The 27,466-nt window shown below is 40.2% G+C and overlaps 1 protein-coding gene across 2 annotated transcripts in view; it reads left to right on the top strand.

Moving 5' to 3' along the window:
* NUDT4 (nudix hydrolase 4) overlaps positions 1-23,433 on the top strand; it is a 30,038-nt gene extending 6,605 nt beyond the window's left edge. Inside the window, exons 2-5 of one of the 2 annotated variants that reach the window (XM_075429344.1) lie at positions 7,853-7,963; positions 15,706-15,750; positions 18,133-18,217; positions 19,779-23,433. In XM_075429344.1, coding sequence (XP_075285459.1) covers positions 7,853-7,963; positions 15,706-15,750; positions 18,133-18,217; positions 19,779-19,981 — 444 coding nt within the window. In that variant the 3' untranslated portion in view covers positions 19,982-23,433. Of the gene's footprint in view, positions 1-7,852; positions 7,964-15,705; positions 15,751-18,129; positions 18,218-19,778 lie in introns of both variants that reach the window. The other variant, XM_075429345.1, reaches the window with a different exon arrangement.
* Positions 23,434-27,466: the final 4,033 nt, after the last annotated feature.

Here is a 27,466-nt window from a genome sequence, read left to right as displayed (position 1 = left end):
CATTGTTTATGCACCTTGCCTTCATGTTGGGATCTTTTTTGACAAACTGTGACTGTTTTCCAGCAGTGGAAGCCTGCGGGTTTGGCGAAGCTGTAGGAATTCAGCTGTCCACCATGGCAGAAAGCTTCAGTCTTTACTTATGCCTCTTTGGATACTGAAATCGGTCAACTACAAGGCTGGTTTTTATTGTGAAACCTCGATTATTTTTTTTTTTTCTCAATACCTATGGTATTACTTGTCTGTGCTATATGAATGTGTTTCATGGGGTGGACACTTGCTCAAAAGGGGCTGAGGAGAGAAGGAAACACAGCTGTACCTGTCAAATATCAGGCTGAGGTGTCCTGCAACAAAACATGCTTTGTGTTTTGCCCTGTTTAGGAGATGCTGTCTAAGTGTTTAGATTAGCAAATATCCTTTATATCTTACTTGCACCATCCTAAGTTTACTTTGAGGATTTGAACTGGTGGCTGAGTTTGTTTGAATTGCCCTAGTTAACTCAGTGGTGCTCAAACAAAAAGGTTTTTTGTCAAAAGTTAACCGGTTTCTGTGAAATAGTGGCAGACTTCTTCAGAAATACATCTAAATCCTAGCTAGAAATATATATATATATCTAGCTAGGATTTGTAGCAATGTTTTCTTAAACATCTTTTGTAAATACAAAAGTTCGCGGACCACAGGTTGATGTGTACTTTTTTCCAGTCTTGTTTGTAGAACACTTAAAAAGCTTATTTTAATTAGGTGGCTATCATCAGCTATTCCAGCTTGAAGAAAGATATGTTTGTCTTTGGCCAGCCACTGATTTCATTAAACACTACAATCTGACTTAGTGCTTTAAGCACTTCAGTGGAACCAGTCCTATAAACGCAAACATTTTAAAACAAATTTTGTCTTCAGAGATGCATGTTGTTTTCCCCAAGTATCTCAAAGACAAAAAAGGCTAAAAGGTAACGGCTATTTGTCAAAAAGTAACCTTGTTGTATCTTTACCTGCAGCGGAATGGTTCTCAAAGACTTGGAGTCCTTGTTTCTGACAAGTGCTTGGAAGCTGACCCCTTAGTTGGACAGATCATGTTGCTGAGTAACCGGTAAAGCCCAGTTCTCCTGCTCCAGCTTAGGCTGTGGTTTCCAGTTACAAAGAAATGGGCAGCAATGTGAGTTTGAGTTCTTCCCCTAGTACCTTAGGTGTTTTCTGCCTGGGTCTTTATTGGCAAGAATAAGGGAAGAAGGATGTACTGTAAAGCGGAGTGGGGAACTGACCCAGCATGACAAGTAAAACTTCTTTAATAGGCACGTAGGGCTTTTTGCAGCCAGGAATCTGCTTTTGCCCTATGGCTGGGTGCAAAATCTGCACCCTTCATGACACCATGAAACCTGTCACATATGATTCTCCAAAGCATACCAAAGCTTAGGGGGAGATCTAATGTTACAGGTGACTTGAGCACTTGTTGACATGAGGAAATGTGTTCTGACTGACGTACCATAGTAATGTAGTGCTGTCTACTGGGGAGATGAACACTTTAGCTGAAGAATAAAACGAAGTATTTTAAATAGCCAGAGGAAGATACTCAAATTCTGCATCACTGTAACAGCACGTTAGCCAAACATGTGAATTTCATTATCAATTTCAAATTATAGAATAATATAATTTTAATTGCAAGTTAAAGAAAAACTTCTGGAAAAGGCTGATGGTTTTCTCCCTATTGCCAAATAGCCTTAAAATCAGAAGATATCAAAGGAAAAATCATTTGCATAACTGACTTGGAAGTATTATAAAAATATATGCATATATTTCTTAATCATTCATCTTCAGAACGCTGGTAAAGTTGCACTGGTTGATGTCCAGGCATTGTGCTGCTGCTTTGAAAGGAGGGAGCTGGGAGGATATGTCAGACTTTATTTAATATATTGTATAGACAGAACCCAGTTTTCTGGGTTGCTTTCAAGATGCTGTGCTCAAGTTCGTGAGTGTTAGGATTAATGTACTACTGGTTGTTATGCCATTTCTCTGCTGCTCTGCTGGTGCCTGTTCGCTGAGACTAAATCTTCTTTTTAACCTTCCTCATAGCTGGCGACTGCTTTTCTCTCTATTGTCTGTAAAGTACTTTGCCAGAGGCTCTTGAATTGGCTTAGGCTCATCTGAAATTGGGCAGCTGCAATCATGCCTTTTTGCCCGAGTTTGTGCAGTGCTGACCCTTGTATGGCCGTGTACTGATCAGAGCTGAGCGTGTGCAGGCTGGAAACTGAGCTTTAGTGTTAGAAAGTAGTTTTCTGACAGATCAGCTTCCTGAACCAATTGTGCCAGTGGAAGGGAGAAAGTAAAGATGTTGCAGTCTTGGCTTCAATTAGCTTTTTATATACTGTCAAGTCTGATCCTAAGTTTTTTTACTATTCCACAGTAACTTTGCGCACATTATGTATTGAGGTTAAAAAAAGCACTTTTGAAAATGATTGCAGTAAAGAATGAGGACTATAAGCAATCAGTCTACTGAGAATATTTTCAGGAAGGCGAAAGTATGTTCCTGACTAAATCTCTGTGGCATTGCTATGGCAAGTTGTAAAGCTCCATTGTGTTTTTCAACTTTTTGGAGTCCAGAAAGAGACAGTGGCATTCTAGGGCAAGGATACCACAGTAACCTATAGGGGAACTGAAACTGTTTCAGAACTGCTGAAATGAGGCAGTGATTCTTAAAATAGCAAAAAGTGTTAGGTAAAGGAAATCTCTAACTACAGGAGCAGGTTGATTTGTGCTCTCTAATTTGGGATGTGTCCTTTTGCCTAAGAACTCATACAGTGAATCCTGCAAATATGATCCAGAGTTTGTAAGAGATGCTTTTCCATGCTCCTTGATGATGTTCATGTTGTAGCATTCAAAGTAGTTTCCCAGTACTTTTAAGGAAGCTCCTGAGCTGAAAACAATTGGAAGTTGGAAGTGCTAGGGAATAGTGAAATACTTCCTGCCTGTTTTCTTCCCTGAGCACCTGCTTATGGCCATTTTCAAAGAAATCATAGGGCTTGACTGACTCCGGTTGTATTGGGATTAAACCATCTTTATGAGTCTTTCAGGTGCTTGTAACTTTGGCAGACCAGCCATGTAGGCTGAAGTTCTCCATGTTGAGTATGCTAAGTTAGATTATAGAAACTGCCATCAGAGTGGGTTCTGTTTTTCTCTCAGAATAGGGTTGGGGGGTTTTTTTGCCTCTTAATGTTTGACACGTGAGAACATACAGTTCATCTGTTCTCTCTAATAGCATTTTGACGCTTTGCTTAGTGCCTGAGAGGTACCTCTTGCTGCCCTTATGATTTTCCATATACTTTGACTAGTGTAAAGCTTCTGAAATTGTTCCCGTATACTCAGCTTCACAGAGCTTGGGAGCTAAATCCTTTGTCTTCCATGCACTTGCTGCCTTCTTTCCTACTCCATGTAGTGTTTAGGCGTACACCTGAGCAATGCAGTGTTCTTTGTAACTGAGCTGCACGTGCTCAGTGGTGTTTTGTGGGCAAGGAGTTGATATTCCCTTCCTCTTGGAAGTTTTCTTTTAACTGCCAGTTTTACTAGGAGATAGCCAAGTTTGCCTTTTTTTCATTAGGTAATTCAAACAGCAAGTTTGGACACAGCCAGTGGATTAGTGGGGGTGATGAGAGGGGAGAAAATGGGGTGTGCAGTGGGTAAGAGAGGAATGGACATGATTAGGATGGGAGGAAAGAGAGCTTACAAAGATATCTAATGACAAATGAATAATTTCTGTGGAACTTGTTCAACTGTAAGTACATTTTTCCTTGCAAGTAATAAATCTGCTGCAGAAAAATTCCCACCTTGCAGTTGCTTTATAGTGGCTTCTGCTGCTGTTGCTTCATTACTTCACGTTGTGGACAACTGTGTTCTGAAGTCAAAGAATTCAACTCTGGAGGGTTGCTCTTTCTAACAAGTTAAAACCTTAACCTTGCTTAACATAAGCTGAATTTTAATACAGTTATTTTTGTGAACTGTAATGCCTCACAGTTAAGGTATATATGAAGCAATAATATTTTGTGTAATCTTATATCATTTTCTACCTCTTTGAGTGCTTGATATGAAAAAATAGGAGGAAAAGCTTTTGGTTGTAATCTGTATTACTCTGAGCAGTGGCCATTTTAGTCTTCTGGAATATATGGTTGCTAACTGTTTCACAAGCTTCTTTTGACTTGAGAACACTAAACAGGCCAAAACTTTGACATCTGTCTCTAGAAATTTTCAGTTGTTTGTCTGCAGGCTTAGCATTTATAGTGAGCAAATCCCATGATGTCACATGCCCTGTAATTACCTTTTGGTTTTTGGTTAACCATATCTTGGTTAAGCATATTGATAGGTGCTTATTACAAGTAGGCTGGCTAGCGGTTTCTCTTCCTCACTGCACTCAAAGGTCATTGCTATTCCTGGACTTGAAAACAAGGTAAAAACTTGGCTAGTGAGACTTAGTGGAGGAATTTTTCTCCCCTTGGCTGAATTTTGCAGCTTTACTGGTTCACTTCACAGTATTATGGAAAATAGTAGCTTTATCTTAGTCTTTGAGTAAGATACTTAATATCATAACTAGGCAAGCAGATTTGATGCTGTTACTCTGTACTCTGGAAATCTTGTGAAGAAGCAAGTCAGTCATCCATAGTAAGGCTTTTTCAGAGACATCGGGAGGGCAGTGATCACTTGCAAGTAATACAATACAAGAAATCTCAGTCCTTGCTATTCAGAGAGCAGAGATGCAGATTTCGCCACATAGTTCTGTTGTTTTCTTCTGAACTTAATGAGGTTATGATGTAAAATTTAGTGCGTAGGGCAGGAAAAAATGTAGATGTGTGAGATTCTGCAGTCTTGATTTTCAGTAGATGACTATAATCTGCATCAACATGAACCCCCTCAAAAAAGACTGGATGTCCAGGCAACCTAGATCTGTATTCTCCTGGTTTGCTTACCTTCTATTAAGTGAAGATGAGTTGCTGGCTTTTTGCCACTGATTTTGTAGTTCTCTTGGCATGTGTGCATTGTCAACCAACCACAGGTTTTTGATGTCTTCGTTTTTAAGTGATCTGTAGATATACATACAGCCTAGTCATGCAGGTACAGTGGGACGTGTCTTCTGGCCACTTACAGATGGAAACACCTGAAAACTACATCCGCTACATGGATAACACATCAAAACAAAAAACATGCAAGTGAGTGCAAGATTGCTTGCTACCATAGCAGAAAGAGTCTGTGTGGAGTGCTTTTCACCCTTACTCCATGATGTTGTAATTGCTAGCTATCAGCTCTTGGCTTTTGTAGAAATTAATTGCCACTGACTACATTTTTGCTAGCATACACCAGGATGGATTCCTCGTGCCCTAGTGACTTCAAATGTTAATGTTACTGGCAGGAGAAAATTGTGCATCTGAAGGTCTCAGGAATACACCGTAGTGTGATCCCTTGGATTCAGACTGTAAAAGCCGTGGGATCACAGGAGAGTAAAGCATAGAGGGAAAGATGCTTCAGCAAATGCTTCAGTTCCCAGGTTAGTGGAGATTTGAATAGCTGCCAGATTGAGCTCCCAGGCTGTAACACTTGGAAGTTTATTGTATGTGTAGCTGTAAAGCCTACCTATCAGAGTTGGTATATTTTAATGTTGATTACTTGCTGGATATATTTGTTTCTACTTTTTAAAAGGGTAATTTAAAGCTAATACATATACAAACCCAGCTCAGTAGACTACTGATCAGGTTAGTGGTAGCCATTTTATATAAAAGGCATAAAAAATTCCTGGCTTTATGCTACGCTGCCAGAACCAGCAACCTGATTTATCCCTTAGTAATAATTAAGAATTTTATGTTTAGCCTTAACTAAACAATGAACACTGATTAAAACCATTCTACCAAGCTGGGAGTGATTTAATGTGATATAATCATCCTTTTGTTCATCATTGTTCCTAGCTTCCACATGACTGCAGTGAGTGCTAGTTTCATCAGCAGAAAGTAATGTGTAATGCTCATGTCTGGAATCCCACAAGTGAATTCATAACTTGACTTTTACAACTGCTTTTCAAGCATTGCTGATGTGACATGGTGATTCTTTGTAGTGATATAGATGCTCCACCTATGTGTTCAAAAACATTTTCTAAAACTACATTTAGTAGAGCTGTGTACCCTCTGGGAATCTTTTGTTAATATCAAAGGATCCTAGGAAACTAAAACCTGTGGTTGTAAGGATCAAGTTGAGATGCATTTGTCTAACCATGTTGCCTTTACTGGCTATTTGTAGGTTTTTAGATGGCTGAATAAAATATTTGAGTTGACTGAAAATGTGAACATTTAGATCAGATACTAAGAATGATCCTGTACTACAGGAGGTCTCTGCTGTATTCCTTATTTAGTGTAGGAAAAAATTTGGGAAAATAAGTACAGAGAAGAATCTTTCAGAGTAGGACAAATCTTGACTGCAAATAAAATAAACATTGCAACAAGAAAATATGTCAGTTAAGGCTCTTCTAGGTGCACCTCAGTATGCACACACATTGTTGCACTCACAAAGGTATGCAGTCGTCTTAGTTCCACTCCCCGGTTTCTGTGGGTGAACCTGCACTGTATTTCTACGAGTGCCAAGGGGATGCAATACAAGTGATAAGCATTTCCTTGTTGCCCTTATCAAGGAATCGTTTTCCTACTTAATCCAACAGGAGATGAGTTTAAAGACCATAAGGCTAGTTGGTGAGGACTGGACTGTCACTTTAGTCAGCTGGTACCGGTCAATACTTTAACCTTTGGACTGAGGTTCTTGTTGCTAGTCTTTTAATTGCTTTTAAAGATTTGAGCACTGACCCTGTCCCTTTGTTCCCCATGGTTGTCCTTTGACTTGAGGGTAGGGCTTATGTAAGTGTTGCCTAGAACATGAAGCGTGTTACTACGCAGGTGATTGAGTATGTCTTACTGATCGGGATGTGTCTCAAATACAGGTTAAACTGTTTGTTTTCATGTGGTCCTGAATCAAGGTCTTATTTTCATCATCTTCTCCTTCAAATTACTCTAGACATGAGGCATCCTAGTTTGTGGGGAAAAAGGTGTTATTTTAGGTGGCTAAAATCTTCTCAGATGTGAGTATCATGAAGGACAGGTCCTACAGACAGTGTTTTTTAAATTGGTATGTGTCAATGATATGAGCAGGTTAGAGTCAAATTAAGTGAAATTAAAGTGTCTTGGAAAAAAATTGTTATTTAGAAATCATTTGAAATTCATTGTGTTGCAGTTTTTCCTCTTATAGAAATGTCAGAAGAAACCAAATTGCGCAATGGCCAATGAAGTACTCTCCTTACAATTTAGTTATGCAATACTGTAAGCATGCTATGCTTAACAGAACACTCCAGTTACTGAAAAAAAGCTTGTCTAAGACTAAAATTTAAATATTTTCAGAAGTCTATTTTTTTTACCCAGAAGATACCATGTCAGAAGAATTAGTTTAACTTCTGTGTGACGAAAATATCTTAATTTTCACGCTTTGCTGTCTATGTGATCTTACTCAGCATTGGAGAATATTGTTAGTAGATTTTTGTTTCATATCTTCATTCCTGTGCATATTGTATGGTGCGTTTTTCACATTGTGTTTAAGCATCTGATGCAAGTGTATGTGCAAGGAGATTACAATGACATTGTCTTGACTTAGTTGTATTAAAAAGACTGGCTGTTAGTTATTTCACTTTTTTTACTTCTTACAACTCCTGGCTGCCTATTACATTTCATTTCTAAAGTCTATAATCCATCTGGCTAGGTGAATAAGTGCATTGCTGAAAAAGTAGATAGACCCAAGATTCCTGACTTGTGAGCTATATTTAACAGTCATTTGCAATTATTTATAGGTGCTGTTGGTAAGCAGTAGCCGATACCCAGATCAATGGATTGTACCAGGTGGAGGAATGGAACCAGAAGAAGAGCCAGGGGGAGCAGCTGTCAGAGAGGTGTATGAAGAGGTAACAAAACAAAAAAACCCAGCTTCTTTCTGCTGCTGTTGTCTTCTGATGGGAATCAAGAAGAAAGAAGGAACTCTTACCTCCTTTAATCCAGGATTTGACTGAGACTTCTGTGTTTGTGAAGTTTAAAGAACTGCAGTTCTGTGTGTTAGAATTGGGGTATAGTGTGGTGAGGTGAACTAATCAGCTTGCTTCCCAGCATGCTTTCATTTCACAGCTAAGTTTCTGTCTGCTCTTATAAACGCTTACTGGATGTGGAACTGTGACTTATGCCAAATGACATATTATAGTAGTGTAGCATTTCTGTGTGCAGAAAGTGTTTGACTCGCAGCTCTCCTAGAACAGACTGAAGGTGGATGAACCATTAATGTGTAGCTACACAAGAAATAAACAGACCTTTGAGGAGATTCCAAACGAAATGGATTAGAAACTGATGTATCTAAGCAGTTGAGGATTCAACAGTAAAAGGGCCTCATTAAGTACCTTTAGGGCTGGTTACCTCTAAAGAAAGCACCATAGGTAGAGTCTGCCTTTCTGTCTCTCCCCCTGTGCAAAACAGAGTTTTAAGTCTTGATGAATTAATGCAGTTTCCCACTCTAGTATGGTAGTTAAATTTAAAATTCAAAATTCTATTTTTTCAACTTGCTATTTATTTTTCCTGATCAAACTGTTAATCTTAAATGTTACTTGAATATCTAAGAGCCAACACTGTAAGCCAAATAAAATGTCGAGAAAAACTACATACTTGATTTAGCTAGAAATTATGTGGTGTGTAAGTGACTATAGATTTATTCTTAACACTTTGTATCATACCTCTTAAATAGAAGGTATAAGGTTTTGCAGAAAGTGGCTGCATGCTGGCAAGTCAGTGAATTACAGAATTTCTAGTAGCCTTAAACAGTTTTTTCTCGTACCAGTTTGTCTACTACTATTCACAAAACCTGCTGATGTTGCTGCTAATTAGTGTGTATAAGGAGCAAAGATTTAGGATTCTAGGAATGCAAGGCAGTAGTAGCACCTCTGGGGACTGTCCTGGCACTTCCTGCTGTGATGAGTTGATGGGTGGGATTAAAAAGCACAGGATCACTGGCTCAGTGTTCTGAACACTGGTAGTTTTAATTGTTCATCAGACCTAAGGCACAGTCCAAGATGAGGGATAGTAAAATCTCATCTCCATGTCAAACTAGAGCTGACGAACTGTAGTCATATGTTTGTTTTTTCTCTAGTGGTGAAGAATGGACCATCGGGAAGGCTCCTGTCTGCAGCTAGTATGTCATCACAGAAGCATAGAATCACTTCGGTTGGAAAAGACCCTTAAGATTTGAGTCCAACCGTAAAGCTAACACTGCCAAGTCCCACTAAACCATGTCCCTAAGCACCACATCTACATGTCTTTTAAATACCTCCAGGAATGATGACTCAACCACTTCCCTGGGCAGCCTCTTCCAATGCTTGATGACCCTTTCAGTGAATAAATTTTTCCTAATATCCCATCTAAACCTCCCCTGCTGCAACTTGAGGCCCTTTCCTCTTGTCCTATCACTTGCTATTTAGAAAGAGACAGACACCCATAAAGTTGCTGTGGGGTTTGACCAACTATTGAAAGCTGCCCAAGTGGTCTAGCTTCTCAGCTTGCAGGGAGTGCAGAACACCCACTTCTCAGGCTGACTTTTTGTAGCAAAGTAGTATAGGAGTGAGAGTTGTGACCTCGGGGCTGACAACTAGTTTTCACAGAATCACAGAATGTTCGGGGTTGGAAGGGACCTCTGTGGGTCATCTAGTCCAACCCTCCTGCCGAAGCAGGGTCACCTACAGCAAGCTGCACAGGACCTTGTCCAGGCGGGTCTTGAATATCTCCAGAGAAGGAGACTCCACAACCTCCCTGGAAGTTTTCTGCTACACGTGGTCCTGCCCTGAGAATATACTGCAGAACACTTCCAAGTCCTGGCTTTGCTGGAGCTCTGCTTGCAAATTTCTGCAGTGGTGCAGCGTATTGGCCATGAGTGTTGAGGAAGGTTAAGCTGGGATAGCTAAGGAATGGGTATAGAATATTACATGATATTGTATAAACTCAGTACTAATTTATCTGTTGATATAAAAGCCCAGTCAGAGTGCACATACTACCCAGACACTGTAAACTTCTCTGCTCCGTACAGATACCAAAATATTAGTTGCTTCTGAATGATCTTTTTCCCTTTGGGTGTGCTTTCACACCAGCAAGCAAAAAGAAAAAAAGAATAGAGCAAATCACAAAGTGAAAAATAGGAGTACCTGCTGTTATGATGTGAAGCAGTCCTTCTATAGTTCAGTGTTGTTTTGCCCTCACTTCTTTGTCAGGGCAAAGCAAAAGACTTTCCTGTGCATCGTGGTGGTTTTGGTCAAGAATTGCAGTACTCTGCAACCGAGAGTGTTTTGAATCCTGAAAGACAGATGTCGGCCTCCTTCCCTCTTACTCTTTTGACAGTGTTTTGTTCAAGTGCTATCACACTAGGGGCATGTAAATGTGGCTTAATCAAAGCATTTGCCTACTTTTTAGTGTACAGTACACTACGCTGTATTGTAGCTACTTAGAATATATGTGTTGCCATCAAACTTTCAGTAAGAGGTTTTGTGATAGAAAAGCTGCATGTAGTAAATGACTGGAAAAAGTCCAGCGACATCAGTGTTTATACATCACAAGAGAAAATGTTTCTAAAGAAAAGAACCTAGCAAATCTGAAGCTCTTGAGTGGTGGCATCAGGGTCATTTTGCTCAGAAGTTAAACTGGTTTTTACTCACTTTTCCTACAGTGACTACACTTTTTTCTTGGTGTTCTGGAGTAAGACACAAACTGCCAGCTGTGTTCAGCCCTGAGCTGTGCTTGCAAAGACCAAGATTTTTCCAAAGGCTAGGGGCTTTAATAAGCAAAAATCACTTGGTGTCACTGGTTCTACAGCTTCAGAGTTTCCAGGGTTTGATAGCTTATGTAGCTGACAAGTGTTAAAAGTTCATGCCCTGAAGTAAAATATTCGTCAGCTACAGGCTCAATCTTGTGTGCTGAGACTGCAAAGCACCATTTTTAAAGAAAAGCCAGAGTGGTGTTCAGGGTTTTGACTTGAGCCATGGAAATTCATGCTAACCTTTCTAGAGGTTTCTATTTTTATGCTAAGGTCAATGTCACCTGGCAAGCAGGTTACAGTACAGTGAACTGTTAAGAGTTTTTGTGAATGAATAAACGTCAAAGAAGGCACGCTGTGGCACTGGTTTGAACTGTGCTTCTTCAGTATTGGGTCATGCACAAACTAAGAATCGGTTTCCATTAATTTATTAAAATTAAGAACCTGATAGTGGGAGTTGTAATGGTATTTCTTGATGGTAGGAGTGCTAATGGCTTACAATATGATAGCCCACTGGCTTTAAGTATCCCTCACTTTCCCACCAACAGTTGTGTATTTAAAATCTTTGTTTTAAAACCCAAGCAGAGATCTTTGTAGTCAAATCTATATGCGCTGCAGTTGCTCTATAGTCTGCCTGTGTGCATGACTCCAGATTGTTTTTGTTTTTTATCCTTAAGTTCTATTCGTGTTAGTGATTTGGGTTTTTACCTCTACTAAATGTTCGGTATTAATTTAATTTAAGTTTGTCTGCCATTTCACAGGCTACAGTCATTGTGATAACCTGTGAAGTTCCTTAGGTACAATTAGTTTTTACAAACCTGAAAACAGAATACCAAAACGAAGTTACCATATAAAGCAATACCAGACAGGTATTAAACCTCATCTGAATGAAGAGCTACTCTGTTAATGAATTTGGAGCTTACTCTTTAATTGGGTAGTGTGAAAGATGGAAATAAGAGTAGTTTGCATATGTGGTGTTCAAAGAGAAATGCAACACGCAAAACAAGGGTGGCAAGCTGATGATGTCTGGCCTCTTAAATGGAAGGAGCACTGTTTCTTCCTCTGTCTCACCAAAAAATGAGACTCTTGCTTTGTTTGTACGTGGTAGTATATTGCAATGCCTACCAAAAAATATTCACATAAGTCTGGGAGGAATCTTCTCTTCTGAGAAGAGGCTGATCCTGAAGGTTAATCTGCTGCAACAGTGAAAATGGCAGTAGCATTTTCTGTGACCTGTCACAGGAAGCAGAGGAATCTGTTCCAGTGAGCATCTGGTATTTGAAAAATGATTGGGTGGTGCAGACTAGGACTAGGTAGGTACTTTAAAAAAAATAAATAAAACACCCTTCTAGCTGAAGGATTGTGGCAGGTACAGTGAAACCCTTTGGGTTTTATAAGAGTATGCAAGAAAGGGCAGGAATAATCTTGCACCATGCCTTCAGGAGCCTAGCCACTGAAGACTTTTACTAGCCAACAGATCCCACAGTTAAAAGTAACTCTTCAGCTCTTCCAGATTTTATGCAACTTTCTGTTCTGGTAGACTGTTGGTCTAAAAATCGAAGGGCAGCATGACTCTTGCTCCATCTACAGGCAACAAAAGGCAAGTCTGACTGCACATCTGTGGCTGCAGTGTGTCTGGAGCTGCCAGCAGTGAACAGCCTCCAGGCCAGAGAGATTATGGGATGAAGTGGCCAATTTTCCCTCTTGTCCTTGGATTTAGACTCCTAATAAAATATATGCATAAATTCAGGTTTGAGATCTTATTGACATAGTGCCCATAGACTTCCTTAGGGGATCCTTCTGGGGAGGTGTAGCACTTAATTCAATGCTTGTCTGCCAAAAGAAATGCTGGGTTTTTTCAGGCTTTTCTCTCCAAAGTTCAGACTGTCTCACTCGCTTATTGTAGCCTCTAGGATTCTGTTTACTTAGAACTGTATTTTAACAGCCATGGGCACATCATGGCCAAAGGAAGAAAGATAACTTTATTAGAGACAAAATGGTTCAAAGTCTTAAGAACTTAACCAATGTATTGGATTAGAAGCTTATGATTAAGGAAGTGGGAATTTTAGTTTACTTCCTAGGGAAAAAGCTGAAGCATTTCTTGGTCCTGTAGCACTTAATTTTGACACGTTTTGGAGGAAATACATTAAGGTAAGAACGTGGAAAAAATACTTTTGTTAGAAAAGGGGCTTTTTAAAAAAAATCAGTCTGTTTAATGGTACTTTTTAAACTATGAAGAAGATTCAGTTGAATATATTGCTTTCAGAGAAAAATCATGAGACTCTAGTTACCACCTTTTTATACTTTTGGGTATAGAGGTTTCAAAAGATGCTACTATCTGCAGGAATTATGCTACATTTTGAAAGCTCATATCTGTGCCTACAGAGTAACTAGGCATCAGTGACAGTAATCACATTTACACAGCAACACCTGGTTGCACAAAAGCTTCATTATAACCTTTGGGGAATTTTTACACTTAATGTAATAGGGTGCTTACAGTTGTTTTATTCAGCATTACTCAGTTAAGAGTGTTTGTTTAAACCACTGATTTGTTTGGAGGGAGAATGCAGCAGCTGTTAAGTAAATTCCACTTAGAGTAACATTGCTGATAAAAGCCACATTGTGACTATGGGGTACTAATAAGTTGAAAAAAACTTCTCTATGGAAGTTATTCTGTATGTGTAAGCTTGCCTGGTCATGGTGTTTGTGCCATGAGTTGGATATCAGTTAATTGTCAGACTCCCTCTTAGCAGTTCAGAGAAACCCTCCTGCATCTCTTGATGGTGAGTTTCTTTGTGCTTCAACAGTCCTGTTGCCATAGGCCTGCCTTCAAGAAATCTTTGTAATATAAATAAGGCTTTGGCTAGGACTTCTTAAAGAGTTCTAAAATCTTGCGGGGTGCGGAGTCGTTTTTTTCCCCTCCCTCTGGTAGAGCATAGTCCCCTTTAGAGCAGTTCTTGGCACTTGGAAAAGCATTTCTTAACATTTGAGAAACCTGCAGAGTTTATACACAGCTCTCTGACACGCTGTTAAGCCATATCTTGCCATATCTTTAAGGATATTAAACAGTCTTGTTCTTTGCTGCAACTTTAGGAAAGAAATGAAGAAATTACAAAACTTGCACAGCCAAAACTGCACACTTGGACTTGATGGAATAGGATGATGGAAAATTGCTTTTTTTAGTTGTTCAATTTGCCACAAATTAGAGATTTTAAATGATATAGTGATTCCTAGATACTGCTGTGTAAGAAGGGCAAAAATTGGGGACCGAAGCATAAGTTTCTAGCCTTTTAGGTTCTGCTTTGCTTTTTTAAAAGATACTGTAATGTTGAAGAAATTAGGACTGATCAGTAAAACTTAAACATTTCTTCAGCGTGTGTTCCTTTAGCCTAATAAATGCTTTTTCATTACCCAGTGTAAAGCCCAAGCAGTCTTTAGTGCTTGTTGTGGCATCGCTGACCCTTTCAGACGGAAATAAGGGGCTGTCACTTTCATAATTAATGTGCTGCCTCATCTCTCACCCAGCAGGTCGTTACATATTTCAGCTTCATAGGCTCTAACAGGTACCTCTCTCATCACAGCAGACAACCAGAAGAATATGAAATGTAGTTTTGCATTAACTTTAGGCTAGCTCTTGCTCTAGATAAGCCAAATACTTGTTGAGTTGCAGGGGCTGCAATCAGACTTCCTGCATCAAAAGCACTTAAATAACACCAGCCATCTGCTTTCTTTAAAAGGAAATATGCAGAAAACATTCACTTGTAAGATCTTGATCAGACTTACTGCTAAAGCCTGCCCAGTTGTCTGAGTTACTCATTAAAATGCAATTAAGATCCATATGGTCCTTTATATAAAGACATGTGACACCAGTAACTTTCTTTGGTTAAAGCTGGAAACAAAGACTGAAGGCTGGAAAAGTCATCTTAGTGCTAAGAAGCTCTATTTTAAATATCAGTTATACAATAAGACAAAAAAAAATGTAAATATGACTTTGTCTACGAGTAGACTACATATGTTTTTATGCCTCAGGCGTATGGACTCAGATTTGTTTCGAATAAATGGATTATCATAAACAACTTCTGTTGGAAGAGGTATTATATATTACTTCAGGGAAAAACAAACCCTAGCGTCTTAGAACATAATGACCACCTTAACTGTATTGATAAAAATTACTAAGCGCAGGCTGATACGCATAGGGGTTGTTATTAAAAGCTGGAGTAAAACTCTAAATTAAAAGCATTTTCTAATGTTATTAACTATGAAAAGAATTCAAAACTGTTTGTGGAGTATTGGGGATATAAATTTGGCTTTAGGCTTACATGCCAAAAACTATACTTTCATATGAAATCTAGCGTACATGAAGTCATTACGCTGCAAGATCCACCTAGTAACCTACAGTTCCATTTGTTATTGTATTTTGAAGACTTAGACTTAAGTTTCTGTGTAAAATAGCAATGGTGTTTTAATGATTCCTTCTCTAGATTTATTACTATACTATAAATTCTGTCTACTTCCCTGGATTATTTCAGTATTGAATATCATTCATCTCTAATAAAATACAGTACACAAAGAACATGGTAAGTAAAACAGTATTTTGTTCTGGATGGAAAACTTCAAAGATTTATGCATTCTTTGATCCACTCACTAGGACAAAGTTTTGTGTTCTTATGCTCTAAGTACTTTAAAACTAGAAACTCCAGAAGTAATACAGCACTGTCTAATTAAAACTTGTGGTAAAACACTTGCTTAAATAACCATAATAAGGAGGAGTAATTCACTTATGCTTATGTGGAGGCTGGTACTGATATTTTAGGGATTTTTTTAAATTAAAAAGCACGTTAACAGTTCTTACTGTTTGTTTTGTAGGCTGGAGTAAAGGGAAAGCTAGGCAGACTGCTTGGGATATTTGAGGTGAGCTATTTTTTTACCTTTTAAAAGCAATGTGGTTTTTCTGTGAGAGTTGATAAACTACAGAAATTTAACATCTACACAACAGAATCCAACTTAATTTTGCAATGCTACTGGAAATGGTGTTTTAGACAGTTGTTTTCCTTTAGTTGTTACATGATGTGCGAAGGTTTGAATAGGAAGATTTCAAAATACTTAGAACTTTCCTGGAAAGATTAAATTGGTACTCAGGCAACATCTAGAAGGTTTTTTTTTCAATAAAAGTGACACGAACATTGATAGCTGCAGGGTTTCTGAAATGTCACACATGCCTGTTTTGGGGCAATATTTTGACTTTTTCTTTCTGATTAGATTTTGCTGAAGTAACTTGTCAATTTTCATACACCTAAATTGATAGGTCTGTATATGAAGTATCTCATTATGGTTGTGATTCACTAAAAAAGCTAATGCTTTGAGTTACAGATAAATCTAACCTTTAGCAATACTATGTAGTTCAAAACTTGTATTTTGTAGCGTAAATATCAGACTCTGAACTACTGATAGCACAGGGATGCATAGTAGGTATAACTTTCTTCTAGTGTTGGCATTGCCCACTTCTGCTCAGGTTCTAGGCAGGAGTAGGCTGTAGAAATGTAGGTGCGAGTCTTCAGATCATAATACATCCAACATTTCTGTTGTGGTGTATGCTATGTGAGAGTGGAAGTCCACTCATTCTAGTAGTTGGGTATGAATCTTCACAGTGTAATTATGCAAGCAACTTTTGGAGTATTCCTTGTGGAGATTTCCTATGTGAAATATTACTTGGTTGTGTATGGCTGCTTGATACAGTGCTGAAGATGTTCCCATTGTGAAGTATGGAAACCATGACAAAATTAGAAAAGTTCCTGTTTGTAATTAGTAGCATTCACTATATCTGTACCCTTTTTCTGATTTGTTTTGGGTTTATGAATACACGTGGATGGTCCTACGCAGTAAAAATTAGCCTGTTTTTAACTCTGTTGGTTAGGCTATAGAAGTATTCTATACTTTCCAGCTCGGACCAAAGACAGGATAGCTGTCACCTTGTTGCCTTAAAACAGGAGCTGCAGGGGATGATGGTTCTTTAGTAATTGAGCTGTCTGTTCTTCTGAAGCCATATACCACCATCTAGGCCAGAGGAGATAAAATATGTGGTAAGATCAGCACTTTTCTAGGTTACTGCTAACTTAAATCAAGGCTCTAATTCATTTTCATAACATGGCCCCACAAACAGTTGTTAGTACCATTGGGGGGGCTACACATTGTGACCTGGAGACAGAAGTAAACAGAAAATGGAAATGATACTGCTGCTGAGTCCTTGTGTTCTGGAACTACAGCCAGAAAAGAGTTTTTTAATAGGTGTATTTACTCCCTTTAATAGTCATATTGACAAACAACTGTCTTGGAGTATTTTTATTTCCTAGTAAAGCACAACAGTTTATACTAAGCTTGTAGTGAAACAGAATTAAGTGGGAATGGTTATTGGCAAAAGGATAAAACCATCTGTAAGGAGAGCTAGGGCATAACATCTCTTGGTTCTTAATATAGTTGTAATCGTAGATGGTGCTGGGTTTTCTAGGAGGTCAGTTCTTTTCCAAGGGCCAGTATGGTTTGGTTAGCAGGGTGGCGCCTCTGGGAGCGTGCTGCTGGCCTGCTCTGGAGCTAGCAGGGAGTACCGTCGTCTGCCCAGACCGCACGTGGACCGGCTGCGGCACAGCAACCCTGCCCTGAGCAGACGGGCGCTCTCAGTCTCTGTTCGACTCGCCCTGTTCAAAACACGTGCGCTTCCCAAACAGGCAGCTCGCGCTGCTAGCGTGGCAGACCTGTCAAGTGAACAGATGGTAATGATTTTTGCATTTGTCATGATTGCAAACATAGCCGATTTAATTTGTCTCACTTACTGAGTGAAACTTTATAGCCAGCATTGCATAGATGATCTGGCCACGTGATGCAGTGGATCCAGCCTGCAAAGGTTTTTTGAATAACCTTTTGTCTAGGAACATGAGTTGCAGAAACAGTTTTAGCAAATGCACTCTTACCACGGTAACTTACATGTGTAACAGATAAGTGATGGGTAGTGCTAATCAGCAGCTGCTAATATTAAATTGGATGATCAAGAACATGGTTTGATCCCAACTTCAGGATCTTCAAATTTGCTTGCGGTGGTTTGGGGTTTTTTTTAACCTAGTAAAATAGACAGGCTGTTGTTTCAATTAAAACTTCAGTTTTCTGATCTTTTGGGGCCTACTCAGTACAGATGCTTGGTGAAAATAAAAGCCAGGTTTGGCTGGCAAGTATCCTTCAGAGGTAAGTCTACAAGTTATTTTTTGCTGTGCATTAAAATGTCTGTTTCTAATATTCAAGCAGAACCAGGATCGGAAGCATAGGACATATGTTTATGTTCTTACCGTGACAGAAATACTGGAAGACTGGGAGGATTCAGTTAATATAGGTAAATCCATTCTATTCTTCATGTGCTACGCTCAGAATGTGTTGGCAAACTCAGTTCATTTTCTGAAACAATTCATATAATTCTAGGGGAAATACTAACTCTGTTCTATAAACTGAAATTACTGGAAATTGTGATGCTGTTCTTCGACGCTTTTGTACATGTATAACGAGGGTTGCTCCCGACATACTGTTACTCTTGTGTTATATTAATTAGGGCATTCTCAGTATTAGGATGAAATAAACTTCGTTATTAGATGCTGATGCAGCAATTAATTTTGGTTTTAAGCCAAATACTATACTGATTATTTTTTTTCCTTAAAAATAAAATGTGTTGCTGTCTGATACTCAAGGGTGTTTTTGAAAGTGTCTTTGGGAAAAAAAAAAAAAAAAAGAGTTGGAAAGTTTCCCCTGATTCTCCTGGGAAGGGGGGGGAAATCACTAGCGTTTACTTTCACTTTAGCCTTATTTTTCAGCAGGGACAATGCCGACTTAAGAGGTATCTATTCCTATATATACATCTATGTCATGCAGCTTAGACTACTGTACTTCATGATGTTAGATGGATCTTGCACTTTGAATTTAATTAAGTAAACATATTAACTGGGTTTTGTCCTTAATTAAAAAAAAAAAAAAGAAAAACACCAAAACCCAAAACTTAGTACATTCAGTGTATTTGTCCAGCTGAAATTTGAGTTTACTAAGAATTGGTCTAAAAAATGACATCCTACTTTGGTTATGCTTTGCCCTTTTCAGGAGTGTTAATCATTCACAAACTTAGCACTGTTAATCTCTCAGCAAATGGCATGTGACTGTACTGTAAGGGTGGCTTCAAAACTGTGCTCAATTTTTCAGGGGGAGAGAGAATGTTTTGTTTCTTATGCTGTCAAGTTGTGAGGAGTGCACCCTCTTAATTGCGCTCGTTTTTAACAATACTATCACTGACCTTGTCTATAAGTATTTTCAGAGGCCTCTAATTTTAAAGGACTTGCTTGTATAAGAAAGATGGTCTTAGGACTGTCTTACTAAGATAAGTCTTAGCACTTTAAAGTATCTCTGGTATATTTCTTTTTGAAAACTTAGGGCTAACCTGAGTAACGGTACATGGATATGTTTTGAGTATGAAGCGCTGCTTTCTAAACCAGACCAAGCCATTCTTCACGAAGCTGTAACTTCACGTGTGCGTGCATGTTCGTTCTTCAGATCGGTTTTGTGCTAGGCATGACAATGTAGGAAGGCAGTATTAAGTCATTTAAATAACCATATCCTTTTCTGTAAGGACTAGGTGTGGCTCTTGGAGCACATAAGTAGTCATATGATCTTCTGCCCAGTACCTGCTTCAAGAGAGTTATCTGAAAGGCTTTATTATGCATTTCACTTCCGTAAGCTTGAGTGAATCTCTTGGGTTCGTCCGCTCTTTAAACGTCTTTTCACTCTGTATCTTTTTGCCTGACAACTTCAACTTGTAAAGTAAGAGAAATGAGAAAAAGTCAATGATCGGATAGCAACAAATGGTGCTGTTACAAATTTGTAACTCTCTCTCTTTGTGGATTATACTCATTCAGGAAGGAAAAGAGAATGGTTTAAAGTAGAAGATGCAATCAAGGTCCTTCAGTGCCACAAGCCCGTTCATGCGGAGTACTTGGAAAAACTGAAACTGAGCTGTTCACCCACTAATGGAAACTCTGTGGTTCCCCCTCTTCCAGATAATAACTCCTTATATGTCACTTCTGCACAGACTTCTGGGTTGCCCTCTACTGTGAGATAAACATTTGGATTACCTTTTTATTCATGTCATCACAAGGGGAGACATCTGTGATCACATGTAGGCATCTGTATAACTGTCAATTGTAAGTGAAATATGTGAATGTGTCATAATGTCAAATTTATTTGAACATGTTTTTCCTTTTTAACAATGTAAAAATAGTATTTCAGCAAGCCAAAGCCATATATGGATTTTTTTAAGATGCCTTAATAGGCCATTTTTAAAAAAAAAAGAAACTTGAGTATATAAATATCCATATCTGCTAAAACAAAATATGCATCTCGGTGGTGTTCAGCTTATTTAAGACTTGTCAGCTCCAGTCAGTAGTTCCGCAAGAGTACTTGCTTAGAAAAAAGCTTAGTCTAATGCTAAACTGGTACTTGGTATCCACAGATGCAGCACTAGGATCTTAAGGTGGCACTGTGGGGGGAATGGGCGCGCTGAAGGCAGAGGTGCATCAGTGCCGCCGCAGTAAAGCGCTGAACCATGTTCAGCCTGTCAGGAGCAAAGGATGCCGGCACTAAGCACTGCTTGCCGCAGTTACCCAAAAGGTTGCCTGTCCTATGCAATCTTCATGTAACGTTTAACCAGAGCAAGAACAATAACTTTGTCTTGCAGCTACCAAAACTATCCAGGATGCTTCTGTTTCATTGCTTGGTCAGCTGATGAGCTGTCAGAAGACTTACATGAAAAGCATTGTAGATCCCTCTCCCCCCCCATTTTTTCCTTTTAGCATTTTGCTATGTGTTTTGTTCACGGTGTCATTACACTGCGGGTTCCAAAACCTTCTAATCTTCAAGAAGCATCTTACGTAGTGTTCCTCCAGTCTGTGGTCATTTAAAAGCGTGTAGAGGAAATTAATGCTTACCCAAGGGGCACCCTTACCTTACGGACGTGTCTGTTAGCAAGCCTGTGTTGAGGTGTCTCGCCCAGCAGAAGCCAGCAGTGGTACCACCTGGGCTTGGAGGGCAGGTGGGTCGATGCTTTCTTAGACTAATGGAGAAATAATATTCCTTTGTCTTATGCAGAAGGTATGCTGAAAGCCCCAATTTTAATTTGATTCTTAAATACTTCAGTTTTCCTGTTTTGACATTAATTGCTTTAGCTTCTTGAATTAAAAGCTGTCCTGTGGGTAAAACTTAGCTGGAATAAATGAGGTACAGCTGACAACTCCCCTGTTCTTAATTATTTTCTCCTCTTTTTCAGCCAAAAAGATGAAAACTAAATCTACTGTTGGTCTTAATGTTTTTACCATAGGATTACTCTCTTCTATGTATGTGTGTGTATGGTGTCTTCTACAAGAACACAATCTTAATTCTTACAAACATCTTAATTCTGAATTTTTTCTAGGATCTAAACCCAACTGTATCTCCTGTATAGCCAGCCAAAACAGAGGCTGAGGTAGACTGTTACCTCGCATGTGAAGTTTATTCTGGGTGAAGCTCATTCTCTTTGTAAATAGTCCAACCAGTAAATAGTGAGTGTAAAATGGAAAATAAATGTAATTTAAACCTTTTGTTACTCAGTACACAAATTGTTAACTTCTACTTTTTTAACACAAATTGTGTAAAATGCTGCTATAAATTAAACTTTTTTGTGCTGTTACACTTTTTTAGGAAAAAATGTTGTTGCCACAAGTTACTCCTTAGAAAACCAATCTTGTGCCATATGTAAATGCAGTGAAATGAGGGGGTCAGATGATCTGATCTCTTAATGCTGCTCTCTTTGAAGAGGCATAAATACTACTGACAAGAGGCGTGAGCCACAGAGCTGAAGACTTCTGAAGCGTTGGGTAGGATGCTGCTTTTCCACCAGGGCATCTCCTGTTCCAGGTCCCTTCCAGAACTGGAAAGAACACAGACCTCTGTTCAGGTGCACCCGAAGGCAGAGGCATTGCCAGCGGCTCGTCCTTCCTCTCAGTCGTGGGGCAGGGGCTGGGCCAGGGGTCTTGCCATTCTGGTGGTGCACACACTGCTACTCACTGAACTTCATCCGCATCAGGACAGCTCAGCTCCCTGCTTTAAACTGAGTGGTCTAGCAAAAAAGCACTGTTTTGCCAGGCGAAAAGGGAGAAGGTGGAGTTGAGCGCGTTGAAGAATGCCCGATCGTTGTGAAAATCATACCCACAGTGTGTAAGGGTACCTCTGGCTCTAAAGCTGCCTTCAAGAGAGTGAATAATTTAGCTCCTTTTTTTGATCCCTTTGATGCTCACTTTTTTGTTCAGTAGTCATTTTAACACTTTAAATTGAGCAAACTTGTACAGGCTTTCTTGTAACAAGATTATATAGAATCTGTGAAGGCTAAAACAAGAACCCAGAGTTTGAGTTCTTATTCATAAAAATGCTTCTGTCTCCATTTCAGATTCTTGGAATGAAACCAGTTCAAACTTGTATGAGATTTAGTGGTAATGCATGATCTTATTTTGTAACTCTTGAATTATGTATTTGATAATAATGTAAAAATGTACAGTATTGCTGTTGCTAACAAACTCAGAGCTGATTGCCTATAAATATTTTTGTTATTTTTTGGTCATACACATTTGAGCTGTTCAGTAGTGCCAGACAGATTTTTTCCTTTTTTAAACAGCATTTGTTGTATAAATCTCTTCAGTCTCTATGCAACCTTCAGAATGGAGCTCTATTGCTTAGTTTGACTTCTACTCCCTTTCAAAGATAAATGTTCTGTGAATTGTAAAGGTAAATTGAAAACACTTCAGTTATGCTACAGGCAACAGCTGCAGTAAACAGGCAGTGGTATGGCTTCAGTCCTGATGTAATCTGACACTAAGCTTCAACAGAAGAAGTCTGTAAAAATCAGAATAGGAAGGTTAAAGTTTCTTCTACTACCTATATCAGTTCAAATGTGGAAGCATTTTGGGTTTACATGCATCTCTGTTCAGATAGAGCGCAGATTTGGGATTTTTCTCATGCTGTAAATTCTGCAGTGTATCCAGATTGGGTTCTCTAGAGAAGAAAGGGAAGAGAGAAGTTATTATCTGCAGTTTTCAGAAAATCATAGTTTGTACTGCTGCTTTTCCTGGCTGTTCGGTTTTGAGATCATAGATTATGGTGGTATCAAATAGAAATAGCCTTAAAGTTTAAAATCATATGGAGCCAGAATTAAGTGACATGGATGTGCTTTTAAACACTGCAAGAAATACTGAGGTATTGCAGAGAGGCTGTTAAAGTGAAAAATCTTATTTTGGTGCTTACTGCACCTGTGACTTAGCCTAGCATTGGTTTGTTAACAATGTGCTGTGAAAAAAAAAGTGAGGCAAACACTTGGTTTGCTTACCAACATGGTGTGTGAAGTGAAGACTGAAGGGAAGGGGGGGGGGGCAAATTAAGTTGTAAACATTTTGACCTGCTTGCATGGATTTTCTTTAAAGATTGATGTAAGAATTTTGACTTTTTATATTTGAGAAATACCAAAATAAAATCTAAATTAGTTCTGTGGATTATTTAGTCATTCCATTGCACATACTGCAAAAGAAGTGTTTGTGCAAGAGTCTTCACCCATCTAAAATATTTGTGTTTTATCTAATGTTTCCTACTTCTTGCCTCATCTGGCTTCCCCTGGCCCTGTGGAACAGCCCTTCCCAGAGCTTATTCCAGCACGATGGTCCCAGCTTGCTGTACAGCTCCCCCATCTAAATCCAGCAATGACATTTCAAACACACTGCTTCCTTTTGCTCTCCTGCTACCCCCCAGCTGCAGCACAGATGTGTGTTTAATACCTGCACAGTAACAGTGAGAACAGCTGCATCAGATCAGACCCAAGGTCTGTCTAGCCCAGTGCCTCATGTTCAGCAGTGCCTGGAGGAACTGGTAACAGCAGAACAGTGAGTTTCTGCCTCCAGCATCCCTGTGCCTGCTGCTGTCTGTGGCTCAGGATCCTCCCCAGCCAGACACGGCTTCTTTGTGCTGTTACAAGGAAGGGATTTCTCTTCCTTGGACTTGACACCCCACCCTCCGAGCACCTCTGTCTCTAACACCCACCCCAGCTTGGAGAACAGGGCCAGAGCTGAGCCTGCTGCCGCAGTTCCACCTCCTCTTGCCTTTTTTGAACCTGCTTCCTTCATTGCTCTTTTGGGAGGGAGGAGGTACTCTGTTCCTCTCTGTATGACTTTGACAAGCAGTCAGTTACCATTAATCCCTCTCCAGATTTAAGAGAGTTTTGCTGTGGTTGTGTCTGCCTCCTCTCTGAGTAACTCCCATACATCATGTGAAGCTGAAGCACACAAGTGGGGTAGCGTGTGTGTCAAAACATAGCACACAGAGGGAAAGGCAAAATGACACTTCCAAGGCTCAGAAAAAGATAAGAAGCTTCAGACTTTAAGTTGAATGCGTTTGGGTTTTTTTTTAAGCTTAACCTCTTACTTTGAACACCGTTGCGGCCTCAGTACTGCTGTGGCATTAAGCTACGCACTGCATGCTCAGCCCAAGTGAAGAAGCCCGTACTGTGTCCCCACGTCAGGACAGTGCTCCACCCAAGGAAGGGTATCACCTCTTGACCGGCAAACGCAGCAGCACAGGCATGGCCCTGTGCGTGGCAGCGAGCGCCACGGGCTGTGCACCGCCTGGGACAATGCTCTTGGCAGCTTTCTGTCCCTGAACAGGCAGGCGATGCTGCTCAGAGCTGCTTTCGGGGGGCTGGAGACCCCCGAACGAGCCTGCTGGTAACCAGCCCACGCTGAACTTCAGCAGTGCTCGGTGGCAGCACTGGTTCCAGTAGCTGTCCCACAGTATCTGCTGCCGCCAGCTCCGAGGAACAGGCAGTGCAAGGAGGCGCACACAGCAATTGTCCAAGCTCTGCACATCAGTGTACTAGAACAGGCAGATTTAAACACAGGCAAGCAAAAAAAACCCAAAACCAAAACAAAACCTACCCAAAAAAATAACCCAGAAAAGCATCCTCAGAGTTTGTGTACCAGAGCAGGCCCCGCTGAGGGCATCAGGACAGGTGTTGCTCTTCTCTCCTCATAGAAGAGGGGGGGAAGCCGCAGCACTTGGAAAGTGAGTTATGAGACAAGTTATCGATGTTTATCTTCCTTATTTTAACAGATGTAATAACTGTTCGGAAACTACCGCACACTGATGGCAGGCCACTACAGTTAAATGAAGCTCAGTGTCTATGTAACAAATAATCACTCTTCCTTTAATTTCAGTGTCATATTACATTACAGTCAAGACATGTTATTGACAAAACCTACCAGACATTTTAGAGTAACCCTCAAAAAAAAACCCAAAACAAAACCCCAAGGAAGAAGGTACCTAAATCGAGATGCCACAATCTTTGCTGTTACTGGTCCATTAAGATGAGCCACAATAATCTCAATGTGTTGGAAATGCTCGATGTGTTCTTGAAAGCTACAGAAGCAATGTTTCACTTGGTTTAGACTGAAGTCAGCTAAGGGACAAAAAACCTGTTCCATCAGTTCCCAGCGATAATACACTGCAGACCCACGACAGAACATGGTGACAGACCACCACTGAACGGTTACGCAAAACCAAAAGCCTTCCACATCCTCCTCTCGATCTGAAGGAAACTACCGCAGAGGTATTCTGCAGCGTGGTTTGGGAGCCTACGGGGTAATCCAGGCGCAACAGCTGCACCGTCACTCTCCAGGCGCTGTCAGACACAATGCCCCGTCACCACTCCTGCTCAGGAGTTCAGGACGTTTGACACGCAGCGCCAGTAATGCTAGAGGAAACCCGTTTCTTTTGAGTTTACTGTAAATTTATACAGTGGACATCCACTAAAAATGGAGGTAAAAGTAACGCTCCCTAAAAGACAGCTGCATTTGCTAACCAGTTGTAGTGGTAGATGAAACAGAAGTAACTTTGAGTTTCAGGTAACGGCTGTGAGCATACACCTGCTTCACTGGGGAAAAAGTTGTATCTACCTGGCTTCAAAAAATTCAGCCTAAAGGTTTCACACATTCCTCAGCATAAGATAGAATGGAATTCCCAGCTTGGCTTTATATAGGGCTTTTAAATTAGGTTTAAAGGTTAAATACATATTATTTAGTATGTGTTATCAACTTTAAAAGTATTGAAGTATGCCTGAATAGACCCCACAAAAAACAAATCTTAGGTTTTAGGAAGCCCATTTAAAATTTCCTTCACTACAACTATCATTCGAAAATACTTTCAAGAGTTTTAAAACACAGTGTTTACCTATCCTTCTATACCATTAATTTCAGATATACCATCACTATGGACTCACACATTCAAACTCAGACTTCTTTAATAACATCTTGGATTTGCTGAGACAGTTAAACAAAGAACCCAGACACATACTGGCTACTGTGTACTCAAACGGTTCTACAATCCACTTCATTCAGCCACTAGCAAGTGGAAGCAGAGGATTTTTTCCTGTTAATATATTAACACCATTCCATTAAGAACTTAGCTTTAATCACGCCCTCCGACGAGCTGCCGCCTCTAGCCGAGCATCATGCCCTGAGCGCAGCAGCACCCAGCTCCCCGTTCGATGAGCGCGGGCCTGGATTCACCCCACCCGGTCTGAAGTCAAACCGCGCAAGTGCCAACCCGGGCCCCGTTTTTCCTAGCGAAGGGAGGGGAGGCCACTTCAGAGTGGGTGCTTCAGCGCGTCTGGCCGTGCTGGCTGCTGGCTGCCACTCGTCCTCGGGCTTGGGACAGAGCTGAGGAGAGCCGGACACACAGCACAAGGCAAAGCTTCAAGAGGCAGGTGATGGAATCCAGGGCCTGCCACGCGGCTCACGCGTCCGCAGCTGCCCGTGCTGGCAGCACGCCGGGATGCACACCGGCTACACCCGCGCTCGCTGGTCATGAGAAGGCCGGGTTAGTGGCCGCTTACCCGCTCTGAAGAACAAACAATCCGTTACAAGCTCCGAATGCAACTTTGGCTTACATCCAACACAGAAATTACTTACAAAACAGGGGTTTTTATAGCTCAGTCTGGTGAAGAAGCTGAATTCTGAACCAAGCTTCAACCACGTAACAAGAAGTACTGCGAGGACAACACCAGTTACTAACCACCGAAAGCACTGTCTGTTGGAAAGACGTAGTTTTAATAGATATTCTTCATCGTACATAAGAGCACAATAAATACACCACATTCTATTGAAATTTCAGATGACACTAGAGCAAGAAGAGGTGAAAGAGGGAGAATACCAACAGACTACATAACCATACCCCTGAACTGCAAAACAAAACACTCCCTACTGCAACCACTACAAGCTGCCGTTTATACACTTCAGGTTGGCCGCGCCAAAAGCTTTTACACTTTTTTTGTTGTTGTTTCTGGTTAGGGCGAGGGCTTGGGGAAAGGAAGAGAGCAGGGATACAAGAAATTAAGGGAACCAGTAAGATGGGTTCCCAGAAAAGATGCTGGACTCCCCGACAAGATGCATACACAAAAAACTAGGATAAGAAGGAAGTTTTTCATCACATTCCTTCCCTCCAGTAAAGCAGCTCTGCCGCTGTCCAGGCAGACCGGTTG

Source organism: Opisthocomus hoazin, chromosome 8 (assembly GCF_030867145.1).
Source record: "Opisthocomus hoazin isolate bOpiHoa1 chromosome 8, bOpiHoa1.hap1, whole genome shotgun sequence".
NCBI lineage: Eukaryota > Metazoa > Chordata > Aves > Opisthocomiformes > Opisthocomidae > Opisthocomus > Opisthocomus hoazin.
The sequence above is the reverse complement of the archived record's forward strand: the minus strand, read 5'-3'. Positions and strand labels throughout refer to the sequence as shown.